The sequence below is a fragment of the Gopherus evgoodei genome, chromosome 10, assembly GCF_007399415.2.
Source record: "Gopherus evgoodei ecotype Sinaloan lineage chromosome 10, rGopEvg1_v1.p, whole genome shotgun sequence".
Lineage (NCBI taxonomy): Eukaryota > Metazoa > Chordata > Testudines > Testudinidae > Gopherus > Gopherus evgoodei.
Window position 1 is genome coordinate 9288695 of NC_044331.1, and position 26282 is coordinate 9314976.

A 26282-nucleotide genomic window follows, 5' to 3' on the forward strand; every position below is an offset into this window, starting at 1 on the left:
CATACCCAGAGTCAGATCTTCTTTTAGTGTCAACAATAAATTTTTGTTCCTCTTTTTGCTCCTGTTAGCACTGCAGGGCTAGTACAGCTACCAGAGAATGAGCTGGATGCTATTCTTGATTGGGCACCAAAGAATTAACTCAGTTCTAATTGCAGGACTGAAACATGCTCCTCGGTTACACACTTGAGCAAACCCAATAAAAACAATGGCATTTCAAGTGCTGTAACTGAAGAGTGTGGCCCGAGAAAATCTATTACTGGTGATAAGAGGTCACAAAGAACCCAGAGGAGTGACTTTCAGATCCGAGGTTGAATGTACAGTTAGAAAAAAACATCTTTTTAAAAACAGAGAAAGGTTGATCTGGAAACTGAGACACAATGAACATGGAAGCCATCAATGCCATTTTTTCAGTCACTTGTCAGAGAAGAACCACACTTGAGCTAATCCCACTGTGCCAAGGCATTATACCGTATGGTATATGTCATCCCACTCTCCTTAGGCATTTGCAATATCTAACATCAGAACAGCACTATATACTGAGATTAGTCATTTCACATATCACTATGTAGAGCAGGGATCGGCAACCTTTGGCACGCAGCTCGCCAGCCGGTTTCTTTACCTGCCACATCCACAGGTTCAGCCGATTGTGGCTCCTACTGGCTGCGGTTCACTGCTCCAGGCCAATAGGGGCTGCGGGAAGCTGTGTGGGCCAAGGGATGTGATGGCTGCCCTTCCCGCAGCCCCCATTGGCCTGGGACGGTGAACAGCAGCCAGTGGGAGCCACAGGCGGCCGAACCTGAGGACAAGGCAGGTAAACAAACCGGTCCGACTCGCCAGGGGCTTTCCCTGACTGGCCACATGCCAAAGGTTGCCGATCCCTGATGTGGAGTCAGGGAAGTTGGAGGGATTTTACCACTGATTTCAGTGTAACTAGGATTTAGCCTATGGTTTTTATCCATTTGCCTACTGATTCTCTTTAAAAATATTAAAAACAACATTACACTTTATAAAGGCGAACCAAACATTTTCCTGAAAACAATATGACTGATGTAGTCTTACTGCCTTTTTGTATCTGGTTCTAACTATAAAGGTAACAAAGGTTACCATAAATTTTTGCTATGCATGGTTTGCTTAGAAAGAGTTTGACTTCATAGTTGTAATGATTTAATTTTTCCTAAGATTTTACTATTATTTATTGCACATGAGCACATGGGAATGGAACTTAAAATCAATTGCCTGCATGCCTTAATCTAATACTCTTCTAATACAGTTATTATTACTCATTTTGCCTGTGGTTAATACTTCGAAATCTAAACAGAAGTGCTGAATTAAAGTATCCCAGTACAACACAGTGTTCAAAAGTTGATTGAACTGGATTTTTCTGACTCTCACTTGTGCATTAGCTCAATATTTAAAAAAAAAAAAAAAATCCTGAAAAATCTCCAGCAGAAACTTCATGTCCTGGAGACTGAAGAAACTTGAAGCAACTGGAAATAGGTCAGTGAAAAAAGAATTTGCAATAGAAGGAGGCCTCCCTTAAAGAGCTTTCACAAATTAGGGGAAAGGATGGTGGACGTTTTCAGGCTTGGATTTAAAATTTTCAGTCCAATGTTGGTGTAGTAGTGGGACAGTTCCTTTTAAAAAGACGGCAGTCAAAAATCTCTGTGATAAACAAGCTGATAAGCAAGGTTATATTAAAACGTCCTTTCAGAACCAGTGTCCATCATTATCTTCTTCCCCCTCTTCTTCTTTGTCTAGATACACAAGGGCAATTTTTTTTTCATCTGAAATCACTGACCTTTGGTCTACAAGTCTCTGCAGTTGTACAGTTTTTTCAAATGCTGACTTCTCTGTTACTTGTTCACCAGGAGCCTGGGAAGCATCAGGAAAAACACTTGCTTCTTTGGTACTTTCACTGTCAGTGTCCTTCTGGTCACTTTCAATCACAACCTGTGACTGTCTGACATCAGGCTCCTTCCTATTTGATACAGTGACTGTAGCTGTTTGTGTTTTCCCTTCCACCACAGGCACTCCCGCCACATTAGTTACATCCATTTGAAAAGTAAAAGATGTTTCCTGGGGTCCTAATTTAATATGCCTTATAGATCGGCTGCTCTCTGATGACCCATCTGTCTGAAAATGATCACCCATTGTTTCAGAAATGGGTCCTTTAAAGATGATTTGCTCTGTATGAGTTTCTGTGGGACTCAATTTAATGAGCCTGATGGATCTATTGATATCTGAGTTTCCTTCACTCTCCAGAAGGCTTCCTCCTGCACTACTGATCTCTGGAGATTCAGAAATGGAGCCTTGATATATGACTTGTTCAGTAGTTTTAATTTCCTTTTGACCTAATGTAATGCGCTTTATTGACGCTTCTGAATGAAAATTGTCTCCTGATTCACTGAACTCCAGATGTTCAGAAATGGGCCCCTTGTAGATGATTTGTTCAGTTGTCATAAATTCTTTGGGACCTAATTTAATATGCCTGATAGATGCATTAGTATCTGACCTATGCTCCATCTGAGAGCTGTCTCCCATACTGCCAAGCTCTGCTTTTTCAGAAAGAGGCCCTTCGTATGTGATTTTCTCAGCTGAATGAATCTCTTTTTGTCCTAATTTAATGTGCCTTATCGAACTTCCTGTCTGAGAAAGATCTCCTGTGCCACTGAGCTCCACATTTCCAGAAATGGGCCCTTCAAATATTATTTGTTCTGTGTGAATTTCTTTTGGACTTAATCTAATGTGCCTTATTGATCTGTTGGTATCTGTTGATCCTTCTGTATGAGAGAGATCCCCTGAGCTGCTGAGCTCTAAAGAGTCTGAAATGGGCCCTTTGAAAACGATATCTTCAGTAATTTGCTGTGAACCTAATGTGATATGCCCCATGGACCTATTAATATCAGCTGAAAACTGTGGCTGAGCTAGATTTTCAGGTTCATCTACAGCTGCAGTTTTTGTAACAGGCCCTTTATAAATGATTTCTTCAGTGGTTTGAATTTCCTTAGGACCCATTTTAAAAAGCTTCACAGATCTACCAGTATCCAATGATCCTTCTGTCTGAACACGATCTCCCCTACCACCAAGTTCCAGAGTTTCAGAAATGGGCCCTTCATATATGATCTGCTCAGTTCTCCGAATTTCTGTTGGACCTATTTTAATATGCCTGATAGATTTGTTAATATCAGTCGATACCTGTGACTGAGAGACTTCTTCTGCATTACCAAATTCTACAGCTTCTGAAACTGGACCTTCATGAATAACTTGTTCGGTGGAATGATATTCCATGCCATTCTTGCTTCTTACACTGGATGAGCTGTAAACCCCTTGGCTAGCCCAAGAAGTGGATTTATTACTCGATGGAGAAATGTCTGTTTCTTTGCTGCTTTTACCATCAGTCCATCTTTCCAACTCTGGGTCGTTATGTTCATCAAAGCCCTCTTGTTTTGGGAACTTCGGTGACACCTTCTCAATCTCACTTGTGATAACACCACCAAGCTGTGCAATATCAAACTGATCAGTGTCAAGGGTCTGGGACAGATTGACTTCAGCCACAATTGTCACCAAACCACCATCGTTGGTTTGCTCAACTTTTTTGATCTCAACTGCCAGGCTACTGGAGTCAGCATGATTTTCTTTCGTTAATGCAGCTAGTTCCTCTTTCACGTTTTCTGGAAGACTCCCCTCCAGTTGTTCCAATGCCTCTTTCAACTGTTGTTTAGGGTCCTTGGTTTCCTTCAATAAAAGCCCCTTTATTGAGGCCTGAAATTCATGTGGTATTTTAATCTTTTTTTCAATAACAACGGATTCTGCATGTGATGCTTCACCTTTTGGATGTTCCTCATTTAACACATAGGCACTTGCTTCCTCTCCCACCACCTGATACGTTTGTTCTGGTGAGCTCAAGCTATCATCTTTTCTTCTTTGTGTGCCTCGCAAAAATTCATCTTGCCAAGAATATTTAATAGTCGATTCTTCTTCTATGTGAATTTGCCCATACAGTGAGTCGTCATCTTTTCCATGAGCCAAAGGGTAATCATCTGGAGTAGATACAAAATATCTTTGTTCATCAACTGAGTCATCTGCCTCGGTTACTTCTTCCACATGGGTGAGGATCTCACTGGATTGTTTTTTCTTTTTAAAATCTTCAGCTGTAGCTGTAATGTTCTGCTGCCCCTCGTCGCCATAATGCTGCTCCATACCAGGTGATGTATCCTCTACTTCCTCTACTTCAAATGGTGTTGAAAATTCACTCCTTTCATCAGTTGCAGATTCTAGTGGCTCCTCAACAATCTCAACATTAACAGACACTTTGCCGATACGGTCTCTTCCTTTCAGGCCAACATTTATTACATCTTCTATCACATCTTTGGATGGAATTCCCATAGCATCTTCCAGAACCACTTTGCCATCCTTGTTTAACAGACTTCCTACATCAACTTCATCAGAAATCGATATTTCTTCTTGAACTTGAGACTGTACTGTGATCTCAGTTGTCTCTTTCTCATCATCTTGTTTTTTCTTTTCAAGGTAGTTTACTTTTGTACATGGAGTTGTTTCTGAACCAGAAGATTGAACAAAACTTTTAAGAATATCAGCGACAATAGTTTCTGCTATGTTTTCTGTTGACAAAGTATCCATTCTCGGGCTACTTTTGTCACTAATTCCATGTTCATCTTCCAAATTGGGTTCTTTTTCTGAAACATTCACACTGAGAATTTCAACAGGTTTAATTGTATGTTCATCTGTCTCTCTTCCTACAGAGGTTTTAAAGCCTTGAAATGTTATTTCTGTGTTACTGTTCTGCAATATTTTGTCTGGAGTATACATTTCAACACTGATGGGTATCTCAACAGCCTCTTTGCTTCTTGATTCCAAGAACACATTTGTATTCCTTTTGGTTATTTCATCTTCTTTAATCTTTGCATCAGGGAGAAAAAATTCTCCCTCTCTGGCTGATTTATGTACTCTGGTTTGTTCTTCCCATGTAACATTTTTTTTCTCTTTAGCAGTGCTATCTTCCTTACTCCTGACTCCTGAAAAAAGATTTTTGTTATCATTAATAATCACTTCTTCCATTACATGTGTTTTCTTTTCTGGTTTTACCTCAGTCTTCTTTCCAAAATTAACACTTCTTTCTGCTGAAGTGGGTTTATCATCCATTTCTTTTTTCTCCATGATAATATTTCTTTCCTCATTGACTGATTGCTTATCTTTTTCTTCTAACACGCCACTTTCCCCCTCTTTAACTGGTTTGTCTCCTTTTGTTTTTTCTTTCAATATAGCATGAGTGTCATCTAGGGTTTGTTCATATTTGGTTTGTTTAAAATTGGAATTCAGCTCATAAGATGGAAATTTAGTAAAATTATCTGGTTTTGTTCTTGTACTTTCAGAAATACCTGACCTTGTGTCAATTTTGTGTTCCTTGTTTGAACTCCGAACACTTGTCAATTCTTTTGAAAAAGAAATTGCCGAAGAAGTTGTAGCTTCTGTTCTCTTTCTTTCAGGAAATGTTTTTCGATGAATTTCAGTGTCTCCCCAAAGACTATATGATGGAGTAAAGGTTTTGAACTCTCTGTGGTCCTTCACAGTTCTTTCATAAGTGGCATCCTTTTCAATAGTGGTTGATGGATGATATTCTGAACTGAGAATATCTTTCCTTAAAACTTTTTCACTATCTGTTGTCCGTGGTCCACCACGCCTTGTCGGAGTTGAATAAAGTGCAGAGCTGCGAATATAAGTTACTGGTGTTTTATGTCTAGCGTCAGCACTCTTGATAATCGGAAAGCTTTTCTTTTTATTTTCTTCTCGGTATGCAGAGTAACTATTAGCGTAGTCATAAGATGCATTTCTGACACCTGCAAAACGAGCATAGATAAGCAAAAATTAAAATACTGTCTTGTATGTAAAATATAAAAATAATCTATGTACAATATCAGTGACAAGCAATAATCTAGATATCATCTTAATATAAGGTTAAAATATTTATGAAGAAATAATGTCAATTCACTTTCAAGCATACTAGCAGCAGTGCAAGTAGAGCAGTACGGTACGCCTTACCAGCAAGGTATTTATAGCTGGTACGGCATACCAAAAAGACACAGAAGAAGCAGAACGGCCAGCAGTTTCTCCAGCGCAGCTGTACCTCCCCCAGTCCTTCCATGCAGGGTCTCCTCCATCTGTACAGCAGCCCTGCCAGTGGACTCGGCTGGGGGCGGGGCTGGAGGTGGTACAGCCACCCCGGAGGAGCTGCCGGCGTGGGGCCCCCCGGTGGCCTGATGTTATGCTCCTTTCCCCGCTGTGGTTCCCAGGAGAGATGATTCTCAGAAACAGCTCACAGAGTTCATTTTTTGCTCGACAGCTAAAAATATACTGCACAAAACTGACAGACTCATTGGAAAAAAAAATATAAAACAATGACTAAAACCTACATTTAGAGGTCTAAGTTTAGTGTTCGCTTTTTTACCTTGTGGTATTTTTCTCCCCTGCTGATCAATCCATGTAATAATCCATTGGCTGCTCTCCCCTTCTAGTAAAGTTCTGTAACACACACATGCAAATACATTTGATTAAAAGAAAGAGAAAGAATAGTTATAATATACTTTAGAAATCTGGTGGCAAAGCACTATCACAAATGAACAGGAGAAAGAAGTATTACTTCTACTTTCAAACATACTGACCGATACTAAGGAAAACGGAGTTCTAAATAGACTAGAGAGGGAAATTATTCTCAGTAATGCACAGATAATGAAGTAAAATCAGCAAGTTGAAATCAACAAGATATATTTTGCAAAAAAGGTTTGGGTAACTTTTTATGGCGACAGTTATCTTGCCGATTCATCTTTCCCCTCCATTTCTCAGCGTTCTGGTCTCGCTCTTCTTGGTAACCTCTCCCCAGTGTCTAAAATAACTTGCATGGTTTTAGGAAACCAGGGTGGCTGTAAGCTTTACTCCTGTAAAAGCTCTTCAGCCCAGCTATATGTTTTAGCTCAACAGCCGTTTACCAGAAACAACGAGAATACAGATTTTGTTTGGCTTCTCAATAAAGGGGTTATACCAGAAGCGAAAAAAAAAAAAAAACCGGGAAAAAGTCACAGCTATCTGTTCTTGAACATCTGCATCTATCACTTTCACTTGCTGCCTATCCTCAGGACACCAGTACACTGCAGAATCTGCCAGACTACATCCCCTATATTAGTGACAAACACAGCTGTCCTTAGGGACCAAGCCTTTAGCTGGCTTCATTGAGAATACTAGACTGAACTTAAAACGTTGTCTTAGAGAATAAGAGCACAAATTTTTTTCATCTGGTCACATACTGTAGAGCAGTGTTTCCCAAACTTGGGATGCCGCTTGTGTAGGGAAAGCCTCTAGCAGGCTGGGCCAGTTTGTTTACCTGCCACACCCGCAGGTCTGGCCTATCATGGCTCCCACTGGCCACAGTTCACTGCTCCAGGCCAATGGGAGCTGCTGGAAGTGGCACGGGCCGAGGGATGTACTGCCCATCACTTCCAGCAGCTCCCATTGGCCTGAAACAGCGAACTGCAGCCACTGGGAGTCTCAATTGGCGGAACCTGAGGACATGGCAGGTAAACAAACTGACCTGGCCAACCAGGGGCTTTCCCTGCACAAGCGGTGTCCCAAGTTTGGGAAACACTGCTGTAGAGTATACCTAGTATGCACCATATAGACACACACTGGCCACTGTTCATCCCAATATTTTGCTCATTCTGACTGGCAGTCTGACAATCAGACACAAACTCATCCTATCCCTGCCTGTTGTGCTACCCTGGGTTTTTTCCCTTATGCACCTGTGGCAAACACCCTAGGGAACAAGTCCCACTGAAATTAACATAGCTGAGATTCAATACATTTTTAAGGAGCAATTATCTTCCCTTAGGAATGCTAAGTTACACACATTTCATCATCAATTTTTTTTCCTGAGGAAGGATGCTCACGGCCCTAAAGATGCTCTCTAGAATCAGCATAGAAATTGGGGCGGGGGGGGGCCGGAAACAACAACCACCTTACTCTGCCAATGCAAGATTGTTGCCGTCTCTATATCATCTACAAAATGCATGCAATAAGGCTGCATCTCGTGTGCTACTAGATTTTTTAGAAATGGTGGCCAAATAAATAAGGACAGGAGAATTTCTAGTAAATCTACAAACATCTATGTCGGGGGTCGGCAACCTTTGGCACATGGGCCGGGCCAGTTTGTTTACCTGCCGCATCCGCAGGTTCGGCCAATCGCGGCTCCCACTGGCCCTGGTTCGCTGTTCCAGACCAATGAGGGCAGTGGGAAGCGGCCCGGGCCGAGGGATGTTTGCTTACCCTGGCGAGCCGCGTACCAAAGGCTGCTGACCCCTGATCTATGTGCAGGTTTTTCCTACGTCATTCCAAGGCTGTTGTTTTTTCCCTTGCACCACCAACACACTCCTATACTGCCTGCTGTGAAATAAGTTTCTCTTTCTGTTCTTTATTAACTGATGCTATTTTCCCCAATTATATACCTCCCCAAAAGTTAGACCTAAATTCTGCAGCACTCTGATGCAGCAGACTGGAAATTCTGTGGTAGCTTTATTTAAATATCCAATTGAACAATGTAATCACAGTACAGTAACCCTTCTGTTTCTTATATTCTGTTTTATTCACGTTCATAGAATCACAGAAATGGAAGGGACCTCGAGAGGCGATCTAGTCCAGTCCCTGCACTCAAGGCAGGATTAAGTATTATGTTATACTGCCTCCTCATTCCGTTTTGGAAATGCCAGATGTTTTACACTGATAAGCTGTAACTACATCATAGAAGTTGTTGGGTTGAAGCTGGAGTTCTTGATAGCTGAGGCTTTTAACTCCGGGAGGGAGTGGAAGAAAGTTTCATAAACACATTAGCTGGCTGCTTCTGCCATCATCAGTGAAATGGATAATGTTTACATTTAAAAGGTCATCTTTAGGTTTCAGACTTAACCAGTGAGATGAATGGGTCATTTTACACCTCTGCCTTTCTGCACATTCAGGAGGACAACACTACATCAGCTGACAGTTCACTTTTGTAAGGTTTTCTTTGCAACCATGTATTTGTACAGATTAAGAAAAGGGCAAGGTTAGGTCAGGGTTTGTTAACATGTGGTTGCTAACCACAAACTTTTCCCTAGCGTAGACATGGGTTAACATATTTAAGCTAGTCAAATTCAACCCTAGAGATGAGGCCCAGGTCAAGCTCAATCAGTTAAATCAAAATAAAAGGTCATGGCTAGCTTTTCCTAATCTAGAGAAACCTCCAAAGACCAGACTTCTGATCTCTTCTAGCCTGTAAGTGCAAAGAAAATTGCTCCTCTCATTAGGCACTATGGATGGTGTTGCCAATGCTACAGAAAAGTTTGAAAGATCTGACAGTGCAGGCACTGAAAGTATTAATTGTGACGATGGAAACTAGGAATGTGGATAGTATGACTAGGGATTTTTGGCTGCTGTTAAAACAACAGTTGTTCAGTTGCTGGAGCAACATATGAAGTCACTAAAAATAAGTTCCAAGAAGTACACTGTATATGGCAAATGGCAACAGCACACAGAGACAAGCTGGATCTGAAAACATTACTTCTGAAAACGTGCTAGTACATGAAAATAAAGAGAAAACCCCAGCAAAACTGGACTGTGACTCAGTATTTCTGTGGGATTTGGCTCATGATATAGTTCCACTGACTTTAATGCAATGCAAATATTAAAATTGTTTTTACACTTTAAGATAGTAAATTAGTAAGGAAGAGCACAGTCTAGTGGATACAGCACAAGCCTGAGAATAGGAACTCTGGCTTCTATTCCTGGCTCTGCCAACGATTTGCTGTGTAATCTTTAACAAGTAACTTCACCTCTCGATTCTTCAGTTTCCTCTTTGTTCGTCTTATCTATTTAGACGGTAAGCTCTTTGGGACAAGGACCATCTCTTACTATGTGTTTGTACAGTTCCTAGAAGATTGGGGCCCTAATCTCAGTGGGGGCCTCTATGTACTACCATAATACAAACAACAATGAAAAATGCTCCTCCAAGAAATCCTCCCTTATAAAGTAATTGTGCAGATACTTCCCTGAAGTCATACCCTGAATGCAGAAACCCACGCCACTAACATAACAGTACGTCTAAGATAAATTATTACCAAGAGAGTCAGGAAATTAATACTGAATCTTTAACTCATCCCCCTGATTATTACTGTCAGTATTTAACATTTATTGTGTGTTAGCACCTAGGAGCTAACCAGGGTGGGGTTCCATTGTGCTAGGTGAAGTAAAATCACATAGAACATGACAGGCTCTATCCCAGAGAACTTACAGTCTAAAAGGCAAGAGAGAACAGGTGGATGAGACACACAAGTGGGGTGGGACAGGAGGGAGAAGGTACCAAAAATAATAAGATGTGTGCAATTGTGATGATCTGCGGCACAAGCCTTACCACTAAATCAGTCATGTACAAAAAGGACCTCTTCGATCATTTCTTCCATGGGTTCTCAACTAGGGGATCAAGAACCCCAGAGAGGAGTGGGTTGCAATCAGGTCCTGGCCACTCTCCCTTTCTTCAGTGCTAGATGGGAGGGGGTCCTGAAACTCCCAGCCTGTGGGGGATGCGGACATTTTTCCGTTGCAACAAGGAGATTATCTGGAAATGGTTGAGAACCACTGACATACATACGTCAGGCCTGTCACAGGTTGAGTAAGCCCTTTAAAGAGAGTTCAGGCTCAGTTCAACTGAGCCTGGTTTTCCTCCTAAATCATGGGATTGGAGGACAGGGATCATGTGAAGAAGAGCAGTGACTGAGTGCTCGGCAGGCCTGCTTCGATATATATGAGACAGAACACTCAGTAAATGAGGGAGCTGGCAGGAGCAGCATGTTTGGTGGTAACATAAATAATTGGCAGTGGTTCCCTGCAGAGGGGGAATCAGGGAATGAATCTGGAAGGGCTCAGTGGAGGGCTCCTGAGATGTGACCAGGAAGGAGGTCTGGCTGAAGCAGGAAGTGGCCCTGGAAATGAGGAAGCAGGGTAGACTGGACTTGGTAGCAAGTAGCTGCCTCAATGTATTGGGTTCCTGAGCCTGGAGTAGAGAGAGGACTGGGTGAGACCTGGAAGTGGCGGTGACAGGAACAAAGCTGCTGGAAGGCAGAAGGGCTACGAAGCCCAGAAGTAGAGACACTGGTCAGCTCCCAATGTAAGGGAGAAGGAGCACCTGGCAACTGAAGGGGCCACATGATGATAATGCATACCTTAGGCAGAGGGCTATGACCCATGATGGCAAAGGGCTTGGTTTACTCTTTAGCTGTCCTTCCCTTTGCCCTGGAAGTGGAGGACTTTTCTTTTGGCAGAAGGCCCAAAGTCCCTAAATCACCAAATGATCCTACCAACCAGAGGGAGCCTGTGAAGTGAAACTGAGACATGGGGCACCTGATGAGGATCCAGGCAAGATGATGCTGCAACAATGCCCCACTGCCCGGTGAAAGATGGTTCCTAACAGTTGGCCGCCCAGTATTTTGTTCAATCCAGTTTTAAGTATCTCAAGTGATGTGTCTTCCACCACTTCCCTTTGGAGACTATTACACAGTCTAATCTACTTTGGCTTTTGCAGGATCTCAGCAGCATGGAACCATGTGTTGCAACATTAGGAAAATATTTATTTCAGCCTTTACAGATAAAGAATGGGAATGAAAATGGCCAACTGTAGAACTTTACGCTGCCATGCAACAGAAGTTCCATTGCCAGAACCGGTCCCATTCATAAGAGCAGGAAGGGTTGGCAGCACTGGAAAAGAAGTATGCTTGGTCCTTGGGGAAGGGAGTTCCTTGCAACATGATCCTTTTGGCCAGCCAATGCAGGAGTGGCCATGACTAGCTCCAGTGGAAATACTCTCTCATCCTTACTTAGAGACGCTAGCTCTAGGAGTTAGCAAACAAACAAAGCGGAAAAAAAATATAGAGTGGGAGACACAGAGACACTCTGGGCTGTATGGGATGAAGGAGAGGAAAGTAAACCAAACACCATGTGCTTAGTCCATGATGCCAACAGGACAGGATGTCTCATGGCAATCACTGAAACTTCACAATAGAAACCTCAGAATTATGAGCATGGGTCTTTACAAGGGCCTTTGGATGTACCTAAATAAAGGATAGGAGCTGATTTCCTCTATGAGAATGAGAAGAAGCTTACATCACATACACTGGTTATCACAGGCACAGACAGGGGCGGCTCTAGGTATTTTGCTGCCCCAAGCACGGCAGGCAGGCTGCCTTCGGCGGCACGCCTGCGAGAGGTCTGCCAAAGCCGTGGGACCAGCGGACCCTCCGCAGGCAAGCCGCTGAAGGTAACCTGCCTGCCACCTCACGGCGACCGGCAGAGTGCCCCCCATGGCTTGCTGCCCCAAACATGCGCTTGGCGTGCTGGTGCCTGGAGCCGCCCCTGGGTACAGAGGATTACTACAGGAACTGGTTAAATAACAACAGAAGACCAGGAGTCCAGAGCAGTCTTATACAAAAGTTGATTCAGTAGAACCAAGTTATCTTTCTTCCTCAATGGAATGAATAAAGATCATCCACTAGGGGAGGGGATTAAATCCCCCGTGAAGGGTGGTGGTTTTGTTTGTGTGAAACATGGAGTAGCCAAAAGAGTAATTTTCCCCCTCCTGAGATTTTAAAGGAACTCTCTTTACAGCAATAAAACAGAACTGCTTTTTGATAAATTGGAAGTCTATCTCTGGCCTCAACCAAACACGGTTTCTTTCAACAGGAAGCTGTAAATTTAAATGCTGAAGTCTATCCCAACAAGACAGAGATGGTGACAGACAGAGGTACAGAGAATCACAAGCTATTAAAGAATATTTCTCAAGTCTCTATAGGCTAAGGCAGCAACCTCAATGGACAATAAAAACCTTCCAGGCAATGCCAAGCTGCTTCCTACTCCCTGAGGACTACGAATCCGTGCACAAGCCGACAACACTAGAGGTAATCGTGATATGACTTCTGGAGAGGCTCTGAGATTTAATGAGTTCGCAGTTGACTTTTACAGAGCTGCAACACTGCCTGTTCATTTACTAACTAAGCATGTGTCAAAGCACCTATATATCTGGGCAGCATCATGCACAATCCTGTGTGAATGTTAATTGGCACAGTATCTCTGGGTCTTTTGTACCGAGATGAAGGTATTATTACCTCATTTAGCAGATGCATAAACTGAAGCAGAAAGATTAGATCATGAGCCCAAAGCAACATATGAAGTGGGTGTCAGAGCTGGGATTTGATCAGTAACAATAACTTCTGTGTTCTTTCTACTAAATAAGTGTCTCTGAATTAACAAACATGTATGGATCACTTCACCCACCACTTTCTGGACAAACTCAGCTGCTTAATAGTTCACAGCAACATTATACAATATTTAAAGGACAGTAGTAGCAGTACTTATCAAGCAATGTTGTAACTACACATTCTCTGTGTGTGAAACATTAATACACAATATAAACAAATCTATGGATTCATGAGGACAAGATAGCAGCCAGACATATTAAATTTTTGCAGGTTATTTGGTTCACTCAATAAGAATTGTCTTCTGAATTTAAAAATCAATACAAATTGTAAAGAATAAGTTTCATCGCCAACTTTACTGAAAATAAAGTGTTAACAGCGGAAAAACTCAAAATCTTTACCATAAAAATGTTCTCTCTCTGCTATCCATCAACTTTTTTTCCCCATTCTGAACCAGTATGTGCCATGTGTCAATTAACAACTTATGATCTTGAGATTTCAAAAGTGCTCTGGCTTTTCAATTGCTCAACTAGCGACTGACTAGAAAGATTCACAGGTAAAGAAGATTTATTAGCAGAATGGCTGTTTACTACTCAGACTTGGCCTGAGCATGTGTTTCCTTAACAAAGCCCAGGATGGTGGAAAGTAAGGTTTACAAGAGTGATACTTAGACCTCTGTGGTTCAGGAGCCAAAATAGCGATCAACATTACCCAAAAGAGCCACAATCATGTGAATTCATTGTTTCATTTACTATATATATATTATTCTTACAGCAAAATGACTGACCTTGTATTCTACAATTAGTTAAAACAACATAGTAAAAGCATTCTGAATGGTAATAACTTAGATTGGTTAATTATTAAAATCACACCATGTTTTAATATCATGTGCTATAAAAAGCCACAAGCGACACATTAAAAGAGCCACTTGCAACTCCCAAACCTCAGTCTGAGTATCACTGGTTTAGAAAATGGAGTTTTCTGTTAACTTCTTTATTCCATTTCCTTCTTTGGCAGAAACAGAACGTGTATTTGAAACAATGCCTTAAATCAGTGTGGTAGAGACAAAAAAGGTACAGTAAGCAGCAGATCCAAACCCTGTAACAATCTGAACATTGAATGCTGGCACTATGACTTGCCAGGTGGAAGATCCACACTGCCTTATGACTTATCAATTACAGTCTGACAGATGCTGAGCCTTCAGCTAATACTTGCATATATTCAAATATGGTAAGAACAATTACATTCACTTGGCTTTTAGCATCATAGTAATCAAGCATGCTCCTTTAGCACCAAGAATTTTACTGCAAAATAAGTAGCAAGCTTTTAGAATTCTAGGATTCAAAGGGTTGTATGGCTTCAGTAACATGCTGTTCTATAAACCGTAGACATAATTACTATTAGTTAAAATGGCTGAAGTTAAGTGCTACATCAAAGGTGCTAATCTCCCTCAGCAGTCTGCATATGGGTAATACCTATTAACATTATTAATGAAGAACAATAGTTACAATAATGTTACACTTTTACATGATCTTCTATCTGAAGATATTAAAGGACTTTACAAATATTATGCCTCCACACTCCTACAACATAGGTATTATTTCTCCTTTACACAGTTGACAGAACTCAGGCATAGGGAGGTTAAGTTGCTTGACCCAGATCACACAGTAAGCCAATAGCAAGCTGATAACTGAACCCAGAAGTCCAGAGATCCCACTCTAATGGGAATTATGCATGTGCACTGGGAGGAGAAGAAACCTGAAGAGTTTAAGGGCAAGCATCTTCCTTTTAAAAAGCTGATGTATCACTACATCCTAAAGATGGAAAAGGCCAGTGTAGTTCACAGGTCTGACTTCTGATGAGTAATTTAAAACATCTCCTGATGGTACTACCTACTGCAGTTATAATCCTTACCTGTAAGTTTCAACTTCAAGGCTGAGTCCCACTTTCACCTGCATTAGTTCATTGTAGTCCTTTAGGTAATTCATGATTGACATAGTCAGGAATTGTTTTTCTTCTTCTAGGGCAGCAATTATACTCTAAACAGAAACAGTTCCTATTAGTTTTGAAGAATTTGACTTTACGCTTTCACACTTGTGCTTATAATAACTTTCCAGTTTTACGACAAACACCAAGATAAGAATCTTAAAAAGTATTAAAGCAACATGCACTGGCAGCTCAGCTTTACAGAAAAAAATAAACCTACTCTCAGACTTCACTGGCATATGGTTCATGAGATACTATTACTGGAATAGATTATTCATGCTAGGATGTGAGAGTTACACCTGACTAAATTATTTTCACATATTTAAACAAAATCCCATCTAGCTGCACCCCACCCTCACCACACACACAAAAGTCACCATCTATGCAGCAAGCAAAAAGCACCCTATTATAAATTTGGTCTGTGGCACATTAAAAGCCAGATTCAATACTGGAATAAACACACACACACCACTTACCATTTGAAATGCTCAAATACAATGGGGAAAGATGCAGCACGACAACCTGAATAGAATCTGACTTGGTTGCAACTGTCTGTTAACCTTTTAGGAGAACACAGATCTGTGGACCCAAGTCATGAGTTTGAGATTCCAATGTCTAGGGATGTTTGGACCTATGGGTGATGGTTCCAGGTGCAGTTCTGGCCTCTGGGAACAGGCCTGTGATCACTCATTTTCCTCTTGAGGAGTTTAACTGAGCAGCATTCTGAATGTTCACTGCGGGAGAGCACTGGTCTTGGGGCTGAGGGCAGCTAGACCACAGAGTCCCATCTTCCCATCGAGGGGCTCCAGACAGGGGGTCTGCACACTGAGAGTGTACATAAGAGGCCAGACCAAGAGATAGTGTCTGGACCTACCCAGACCTAGTGGGCTTGGAAGCATGTGTGATCCAAAGGCTTGGGTCCAATACAGCAGTCTAGTGACCTTCCACAAAGGAGGACTGTAGCAATTACAAAGCATTATATGCTTTCTGCTCCTGGTGGAATTAGACAGGAAAGCAGACAAAAATCTCAAATAGTCTTCCATTTACCAATAGTTAAAGGACAAGGGAATAACTGCTGTGAAGTCTATCTCTGTCCCCATCCCGTGGGGTAGAGTGCATCAACTTGTTTGGCCAGGTTCAGGAGGCTCGGAACAGATAAGGGACTTTGAGAAGGATAAAAAGGTCAACCCTTGAAGAGGCTCTGTCCGGGTGGATTTTTCAAACAACAGGCAATGTCCAGGATTTTTGCAGAGCAGACACGGCAGCTCAGAAAGAGCCCAGACTGGTCCACTTCCCGATTGGTCCCTCCCCTGCATCCACAGCTGATTTGTCCATTCCCCCGCTGCAGATAGTCACTCCAGCATCCCTAACTGTACTCCCCCTCCAGCTTACCCCCAAACTGCAGCAGTGTCCTCTTTTTGAGCACCTGAAATATGGTAATCTGAAGGGGTGCACACTGTCCCTCACAGCTCTAGAAGCGGGGGTGTCTGGATAAGATGAGCCTACCTAAATTTTAGGTAAGACAGTAGAGTCTTTGTTGGGTTAATACCCCTTTGCTCTTTTGATGCTGCATTCCTTCTGTTTAAATTAAACAATACTTTGTTTTGAAAAGGCTGTTCAGTCTCCCAATATTCACACATTGGTCACAGCTCCAGAAGGGAAGAATTTCAGGGCTTGAATCCAGTCAAGCCTGCTGCAGAATCATGGTTGATATGTAAGGGACTCTAGCTTCATGCCCAGGTCTAAGAGTGGGAGAATTGCAAGATTCCACCCCAGAGAGGGGAAAACTAAAGGCCTAATGCCACAGAGAGGATGCCCTGAGACCAACTCACAGAGTGGGGGGGTCAGAGCAACAGCTAAGCTAACCGTGAACTGTAACAAAAGCAAATAGCCAAGGATGTCAGTACATGGTCTGGAGAAAAACAGACCTGTCACTGGAATCCCTTGATGGAATTACATCCTCCTTCCCTATCTGCATGGCCATCTGAGACTGCAGAGCATGTGACAGCTGGAACATCTGCATGTTAAACAGAGGGCTAATCTACATTAGAAGTGCTGCAGCTGCACTGTTGTAGCATGTCTGGAGAAAATGCTCAGTGCTGATGGGAGAGAGCTCTCCCACTAGCATAACAAATCCACCTCCATGAGAGGCAGAAGCTCTCCCACTGACATAGCCCTGTCCACACCAGCACTTAGGTCAGTGCAATTTACATCACTAAAGGATGTGGACCCTGGAGCTACATAAGTTATATTGAAGTAAGCTCTAGTGCAGACCAAGCCTTAAGGAAGGGTAGTTATTACATTAGTCCCAAAAAATAATCCTTAAATCACCTTATGTTTTCTTGGCTTTATACATGCTGAGCTAACTTGGTTCACACTAATAATCTCAAAGGTCTTTCCTGGTATCGCTGGTAAAGAAGCAGCATCCACGTCTTGGAAGGTGACCTGTGTTCTTGCACTATGCTCGCTCCTTTCAGAGGTCTGAGCAAAGGGATTAACTTGGAAAGGTTCACCGCTCAGTTATATAAAGAGAAGAGGAAAAATCACTGGTGTCCACTCAAGCACTGAAGGGGACTAATTCTCACACCCCTTAAGGTGGTTCCTTCTAGTCAAGGATGAGAAACATCAGCAGGGCAGTGGGAGAATGGGCAGCATGAGGGCAGTCTAACTGTACTTGTTCTGCGAATAAAGAAAGGACTTCAGTCTCCAGCACTCTTGGTCTGGCGTCTTTTACAAACTTCATGGCCACTTAGCAGCTTAATGGGAGAAAAAGGAAAAGAGGACACCCAGCACTTGGCTGGCTGGAAATCAGTACAGGAATTCAGCGTGAGAGATTTGTGTTAAATGTTAATTCAACAAGAGGCTGTTTTCCTCTCCTTTGGAGCTCACAGCAACATGGAACAGATACAGGAGACAATCCTAAGCCTATTGAAGTTGGTGGCAAATGTCCAGTTGGCTTCAGTGGAGCAGGATGAAAGCCAGGGTCTTTTTTGCATTCTAAAAATATAGGGCCCTCTCCTGCTATCGCACTGTATGTGAATCTGCCATTGAAGTCAACTGGAGTTTCTGCATAAATATCATCACAGCATGTCATTAGGGCCATAGAAACCTGAGACACAAGAGTCCTACTGAGCCATCCATTGGCCCACCAGGCCCAATGCAGGATTTGTGCTAGTGCTTGGCCAGTCCAGACTATATTGCAGTTACATTTTACCACCTGTCAGCACTGAAAGCTTTACTGAGGATAGGCAGCGCTGGAGGAGACAAGAATGGCCACACAGAGGGAGTGGATAATATATGGAAAATATTAATAAATCCCCTTGCTGCAACAGCTGTAAAGGAAATTCCTACCATAAACATTCGTATTTTAAAAAAACATATCTGCGAGTGACATCACTTTTAAATAAACACACAGATAATAACTGGTTTTTAGACATGACTTCAAAAGCCCAACTAAATATCTTCTCTCCTGGAAAAGAAATTATGTCCGAAAAAATTGAGTAAGAGTAGAAAGCCTAAAATACTTGTTTTCCCCCATTTTATATTTTTTCATGACAGATCACCTTTTCCCCACCTCCAGCCTGAAAAACCAGGTTGAGTTTGCATAGTTGGTCACTAGAAAAATCTTCTTTAAATTGTAAACTGTGGTTTTAATATGATACAGATGGTGGAGTGTAGATTCCCACATTGGCATTGAAAGAATTAAGGGAAGGGAATTAGAGACCTGGTGGCAACTACAGGGCGTGGCAGCCCCATTAAAGATGAAGCATAGCTGGGAAGAAGAGAGTGAAAGAACTCTACACAGTCCCCCTCTCAGCAGTTCAGTGGCAGACAGAAAGCTGAAAGACACCTGCTGAGCCAGGGAAGGACTCCAAGGGAGTAGAGGGTAAAGTCCAAAGAAAGAGTTGGACCTGGGTTCCTCCCTCTAAGCAGAGAACGCTAGCAACTGGCCAGGAGATGCCAGTGGGGTGGACACTCTTGGTGGTCCTTGATAAATGGCAGGATCTGGACCTCTGGGGAGAAAGCCCTAGGAGGTGTTGAACTGACGAGCAGAGCACAGGGGAAAGCTAAGAAAGATTGAAGTTCAATTGTGAGGAGGACAAAATGGGTTGTTTACATTTTCATTTGGGATTTGTTAGGAGACACGGGGGGGGAGGGAGGGAGCCCTACAAGCCCCTCCCCTGCCATGAACTTTGAGAAGTGGTGCAGCCTGTGAAGACAGGTTGTGAAGGCTGATAAGAATACAAGTATACAGTGGGCCCAGGACGGGGCTGTGGCAGATGCCTGCTGAGGGAGGAAAAAGCCCAGAGAGTTAGCAGGGAGCAGGTCTGAATAGACAATGCTTGCCTGCTCACTACTGTGTCCCGGAGCTGGAACCCAGAGGAGAGGAAGCCCCCGATATAAGGAGATAAGGACCCTTTAAAGTCCTGAGACAACAGAGTTTAAGGATCATGGGGTTCAAAGCTGGGGGCTGAAGACCTGATGTAAGGACACTGGACTTGTATTTGTTGGACTCCCTGGCACCCAGCAGAGCAGGGTTGGGGGAAGTAAATGGCCTGGATGGAGGGCCGAGCCGTGAGAAGAGGCAGACCACCGCAGGGCTAGAGCTGCTTCGGCAGGAAAGGAAAGCCTGCAACACCATGCCCCGCCATAAAATGGCATGCCAGCGGTAAGTCCACCCTCCCATAGTATCACTGAGAGGCAATAAACACGGACCCTCATGACGCCACTTTTACAGAGGTTTCAATATAATCTAGGTGTATGTGCAGCTAATGTGCTTTCATTGTGGGGGCTGAAGCAGTTTGGCTTGCTTACCATAACTCATTTTAAGGTAACAGTAAGATACTGTGTTTAAAACACCTCAAACCAGGCCGATTTTAATTTAGAAAGTAACATTTCATCCTGAGTACAACAGCACAGCTAGGAGCCACATGGTAATTTTGATTTTTCTATTAACTGGCATTTTTAACCTGTTTCTCCTCGGTACTGCCAATCCTGTAAAGTTGATTCACTCTCCAGAATACCTGCAGTCACCTTTCCCCACTAATCCCCAGCTAAATGTAAACATGTATGGAGTAGCTTTGCCAACCCTCCAGGATTGTCCGGGAGTCTCCAGGAATTAAAGATTAAATCTTTAATTCAAGATTGTCATTGATGAAACCTCCAGGAATACGTCCAACCAAAATTGGCAACCCTAATATGGAGATGAAACTGGTACAAAAATACCTTTTCTGGTTGAGTTAGGGAAAAGAAATAGCCGTTCTTGTAACTGCAGAAGAAAAACTTTTGGTACTGAGCTGTACATGATAAGGGGGGAGAAGGGAAGGATGACTCTTGAAATATGGTGCTGCTTTATGAAACAATTCGACCCATTATTGTTAAGGATCAATGAGTTTTTCCATTATGAATTTCTAATGTCAGCAGTTTATAACAAGGCTCTAAAGATAATGCATCTTTAGGAATGAAGGCATTTTTCCATTTTGCTGGGGGAAATATAAGCTTCTATAATTTTTACTCTTATCAAATAAAAACAAAACCTGAGCCACAGGAAACTCCTGAAAAAAGCATTGTTTTAGTTGCAGGACTATTATTAAACTCAATCGGCGATTCACAGATAAAATCTCCATCCACTGCTTTGAAAAATGTTTAAATGCATGTTTAAAAGGAGAATAACTTAACCCCTCAAAGACCAGAATATTTCAAATTAAGTGTAAAAGCTCTGCTGTTTGCTGTGTTTTGTTTTGAATTGATCAGTCTCTGTTCATAGCAACTTGCAAACAAGCTAGCAATTTAAAATCCAGGCACAGAGCAACCGCACTCTAGTCCCCTCACAATGTGCAATATCTCCATAATCTCCCATGTCAGACATGCCCTTACACACAATGTGATCATTAACACGAGGGCTGCAGACAGACAAAGAGATCTAGCAGGGTGTTAATAAAAGGTCTGATGAAGAACAAAAGAAATGCTGCCCTGAGGAAATGGAGAGCATCTGATCTGCATAGTGGATTGATGGACTGGATGATCTAATATGTCTTCTCCATCCCTAACCTTTGATATTTTGCTTTCCCAGCGTATGCTGATCTATCTATGCACAGAGGGTGCTTTATAACTGGCATACTGCAGAACAGTGGTCGCCAGAACTCTTGGCCAGAAGTACAATTTGCTATTGTAAAATACAATGGCATTTTAATGTCCACACAGAGTAAACACCTCTATTTAAGGCTTCACTCCATCCTCGCTCCCCCAAAAAAAACCCATCCCAGTCAACACCATGGTAATCAGCCTCTCTGCCATAGAAAAATGGAGGCCTCAGTTAACCACGCTGGGGTCTGAATCCTTCAGGTTCATGAGTGTGATAGAGAACTGTTCTAGCAAGAGGGGAATGCAGGACATCACTGACTCTGGTGGCCAGGAAAATGGTAGGACTCACTACATGTGGCCCAAGGGCCAACTCCCATCACCAGATACTTGGTGTCAGTGCTTTGAAGTGCTCTCTGTCGCAGACCCACCAAATAAAACTTCTACAACTCAGGCCTTTGATTACTGAGGGGTGCACATTTCAGCTCTGCCTAGGGAAAAGCACCTCCTCCTGGCTGCTTTCCATTCCAAGGAGCAGGCAGCACTCTCTCCCCTCCTAACAGGATCACCACCATCCTCACAGGAAGAGAGTGTGGAGAAGTGCAGCTCTGATTCTCCCATCCCTCCCTGGTACTCCAGGCCTTGAAGTGGGGGGAAGGGCTCCTCCTGCAGTTGCCCCCCTGCTCCGACCATTCCAAGGGGGGGGTGATGAACCCCAGGAGCTGCAGGAAGAGGGGGGCTGGAGGGGGCAGAATTGATAGTGGCAGTTGTGGGGGGGGCAGTTAGAAGTGACAGGCACCCCCCCACACACACATTCATGTCTTGAGACCATTTTAAGCACTGCCTGTCACATGCTGGAAAGAGAGCTCAGCATGCCTGTCCCCAGAACACCAAGTCCCATGACTCTGCAGCTGAGTTCACCCATTGCAGGGCTTGCTTCGTTCCCCAGTGTGCCTATGGTGAGCTGGCAATGGGGCTCAGGTTAGCGGGCTGGGTTTGATCTCGCCCAACCCTGACTCTGCAGCTGGGTGTGCCTGTTCAGGGCAAAGTGGGAGCGGTAAACCCCTCACAAAGATATGCTAAGAGTCATCATCTCCCTGTTCACTCTCACTGCTTCCCCAGCCAGAGGTCCCAACTTCGCCCCAGGTTTTGAAAAGGAATCCCTGAGTTTGTGTCCTCCTGCCAGAAGTGGCCACTCCCTTTAATGCAGCAGGCTCCTTTCCCTGCTGGCTGCCTCCTCGCCCAACCGCAGCCCCAGAAGAGGTGGTGCTGGGGAAAGGCAGAGTGTGCCCAGGTGCCCAATAGGAGGGAGCCAAGGAGTTGGGTGCAAGCAGCTGGTGCATGGGAAATGGGGTGGGAGACAGGGAGCAGGGGCAGCGCAAGCTAAGTCAGATGGGGGGAAGGGTGTCAGGAGCAGATGCACAGGTGAGGGATCAGAGGTAGGGAAGGATGTATGGACGGAGGCAGCTGGTAGAGCAGGGTTATGGTGTGGGCCAGCAGACCACTGCACAGCAGGGGTGGGCTGGGTGCTGTGGGCAGGAGAGGAAAGGGGGGCTGACATAGACGGAGCTGACAGTCAAGAAGGAAAACTGGGGGAAGAGGATCCTAGGGAGGGGTGCAGAAAGAGGATGAAGGGTTAGGCCAGATGCATGGGAGAGGAGACATCCCCCAAAGGGAATCCAAGGAAAAGCAGGGCTGGATTTCCAATTACGCATAGTAGGCACATGCCTGGGGCACCAGCATTCTAGGGGCCCCTTTCTCTCTAGAACTGTGTGCAACATAAAGGTCACCTGGGGCCGGAGAGAGGCGGTTTTGCTGAAGATGCTGTGCCTAGGGGCGCGTAAGGTGTAAATCTGGCCATGGGCAAAAGGCACAAAAAGTAGGACCCAGTGAGGGGAGGAGCTCAGAGTATTTGGAGGTGGGGGTGGGGATATTCTAGGAAATGGGAGATAGTGGGAAGAGAGGGGGCAAGTGGAGGCTGGGAAAGATGCTCTAGGAAAGTCAAGATAGTGGGGGGGAAGAGACTCTGGGAAAGAGGGGACAGTGGGGGCAGCCCCAATCTTCAGCAGGGCTCGTTTAAGCCAGAGTTTGGGTTTGCAGAGCGCCTGCCCCAGAGCCCTGCTCAGCCGTGTCCCCCCCTCGCCCCGCGGCTCCAGCGAGCTGCCCTGGGTAGGCTTTCCCATCTTGCCTCCCCCACTGGCTGGTGTGGGCGGTGCCAGCCGGGCGGCCAGTCCCCCCTCCTCCCCCACGCCGCGCGTGGGCAGCCGTCACGCACCTGATACTCCTCCGCCTCGGCGCCGTGCAGCTCCTGCAGAGCCAGCAGCTCCTCCTCCAGCCGCTGGCCCAGGCCGCCCAGCTGCTGGCCCTGGCGCCGCAGCTCGTCCAGCTGCAGGCGGCACCGCGCGCCCTCGGCCCGCAGCTGCTCCAGGCTCTCCCGGCCCAGCCGCGCCTCCCGCTCCTGCAGCGCGCGGAGCTGGCTCTGGTAGCGGAGCAGGCTCTCCCGGCAGGCCTGGCCCAGCACCAGCTCGTAGGTCTCCTCCAGCTGCTCCAGGCTGAGCCCGGCCAGCGGCGGCGGCAGCGCGGCCAGGTCCAGCCGCAGCGCCCGCACCTCGCCCGCCTCCCGCCGCTGCCGCTCCAGCAGCTGCCGGTGCTCGGCCCGCAGCCCCTGCAGCAGCTCCTCCAGCGCGGCGCACTCGCCCCACAGCCGCTCCAGCAGCTGCCGCTGCCCGGCCAGCTCCGGCGTCAGGCGGCGCCGCAGCTGCAGCGTCTCGGCGGCCAGGACCTCCAGCTGCCCCAGCTCCTGCCGCAGCCCGTCCCGCTCCAGCTCCGCTTCCCGCTTGGCCCGGCTCAGCTCGGCCACGCTCATCCGCAGCTCGGCCAGCTCCTGCTGGGGGCCCCGCAGCCCGGCCAGCTCCTGCTGCTGCAGCTCGGCCAGCTCCTGGGCCAGCAGCCGGTTCTCCTGCTCCAGCTCCCGCACCCGGGACACGTAGAGCCGCAGCCGGGAGTTGAGCTCCCGCAGCTGGGTCTTCTCGTCCCACTCCTCCTCCCGGGAGCGCAGCATCGTGCCAGGCGTCGGGGCTGCGCTCGCCCCTGCAGCGGTGTCACTGGGCTGCGGGCTCCGGGTGGCTGCTCATGGCCCCAGCTGTTCCCCCTTCCGAGGACGGCGCCGGACTCCGGGCTGGCCAGCGGCGGCTCACACACTGGGCTGGGGCTGGCCTGGGCTCCGGGGCTGGGGAGCCAATCGCCGGCTCGTCTGAGCGGCAGCAAAACAACGCCCCCTGCCGGAGCCGCCCACCCCGGCGCGTCCGGCTTTGGAGAGAGGTGCCTTTACCCCTCCCCAGTTCCCAGTTTTGGTTTGTTTTTAAAGCTGGGTAAAGTGGAGTTAAGAGCTGAGCAGGGTCCCAACATACAGTGAGGCAGCTGAGAAATTAATCATTTGGAATCCAAGTGTTAGGCTCTCGGTAGGACACCAAGCCCTCCCCATCCCTGGCTGTTGTGAAAAACTTACTTCTGCTTCTCCATAGGCTCTAATTCTGTTCTTCCATCAAATAGTGGGTTAGTTTGGAATCCGCTCCTGTTCCTGCATCCAGACTACGTTTACTTTATTTAAATAATAAAAATAAATAATAACTGGCTCTTAGCATGATTTTTGTAAGTTTGGCAAGGCTGGAAATACAGAGGTAAGGGAACCCAAATGACTGTCCTTCCTGTATCCTTAATTAACCTCAAACCGTTGTTTCTAGTGGGTCTGGTTCTCCTCTCCCTGCTGCAGCACTTTGCACAGGTGTATGGGCTTGGTCCAGTGTTTGCTGACATCAGGAGGAGTCCTTTCATGGACATCAACGCACATTGGATCAGACTCCAAATTGACCACTCAAAGTGCAGGCAGTGCAGACTCAGACCCATTCTTTTTCTACACAAGCTTGAAAAAAAGCTGAAGAGTGACCTACCTGAACTGTTTTATTCTGTATGTGCAGTGTGTGCATGACTGTACGCACATTTACATCAAAGTCCATCAGACCTTGTATTGGTACAGCAAACTACTCGGCATCTTTAGGACCATGTGACAGAGAGACAATTTCCTGCCATACCCTTGGAACACCTTACTGAATTAAGTTTAAGTATCGTTGGGCTCCCTTGTATTAAATCAATGATTTATGTATTACTATGGGCCAGGATTGTATGTAACTTCTGGAATGGGCCGAGGTGACAGATGTGAGACCTGGGGGTTCAAAGGACTATGTTGAACAATGTGCCAGACACAAACAGACTTTTGGACCAAAAAATTGTTAAATGGTTTTCCTGAGGAATATCTAGGGTAGTGTATGCAAATAAGAAACCCAGCCTTTTGAAACTTTGCTTTGCCATTGTCAGCTGATCACCTGTTACATGAGACCAAGATCAAAGGCCCAGGATGGGCCTGGTTTTGAATCTGAGACAATATTAATACTGGGAATACCCAGTTGTGGGTTTTGGAGGACTGATACCTACCAGAGCCTGAGGTTAGAATTGAGGTTACCTCTAGTAAGCCTTTTAGCAGGCATGTAAGTTCTTTTATTATTTTTAATGTTTTCTTTTTGATGCTTTCACCTTAAAATAAATGTGCTTGGTTATGGAGAGCTGTCTAGTAACTTATAACTGCAGGCAGTTATGCTGTTCAGAACCTCTGGAGAGAAAGCATAGCCCAGACACTGACCTGTTTGGGAAGTCTGGCTTGCTGAAAATATCACAGTTTAGGCAGGAAACTGGGCAATCTGGAAAAACCCTGATCAGGAGGTAGGGAGATGTGATGGCTGAGGAACTGTGAGCCTAGAGTAGGTGCCGTTGCACAGAGGGGAATATAGGTGCAGTTGCCCTCAGCTGTGACAAACTTTTCACAGCCACCAGAAAAAGACAAGCTAGCAAGAACTGACTGCATTTCAGACAATCTCT

At 45.0% G+C, this 26282-nt stretch overlaps 1 protein-coding gene and 1 long non-coding RNA gene across 2 annotated transcripts; one reads left to right on the forward strand and one right to left on the reverse strand.

Annotated features, from left to right (window-relative positions):
• Positions 1-807: 807 nt before the first annotated feature.
• SYNM (synemin) lies at positions 808-25883 on the reverse strand. Its single transcript, XM_030576710.1, has 4 exons — positions 23626-25883; positions 15198-15322; positions 6467-6540; positions 808-5858 (listed from the first exon to the last, which is right to left on the reverse strand). The coding sequence occupies exons 1-4, from the start codon at positions 24409-24411 to the stop codon at positions 1708-1710; spliced, it is 5136 nt and encodes a 1711-aa protein (XP_030432570.1). The 5' UTR covers positions 24412-25883; the 3' UTR covers positions 808-1707.
• LOC115658209 lies at positions 3072-20989 on the forward strand. Its single transcript, XR_004002205.1, has 3 exons — positions 3072-3086; positions 10260-10265; positions 19656-20989. It is a non-coding gene; the product is annotated as an uncharacterized LOC115658209 (long non-coding RNA).
• Positions 25884-26282: the final 399 nt, after the last annotated feature.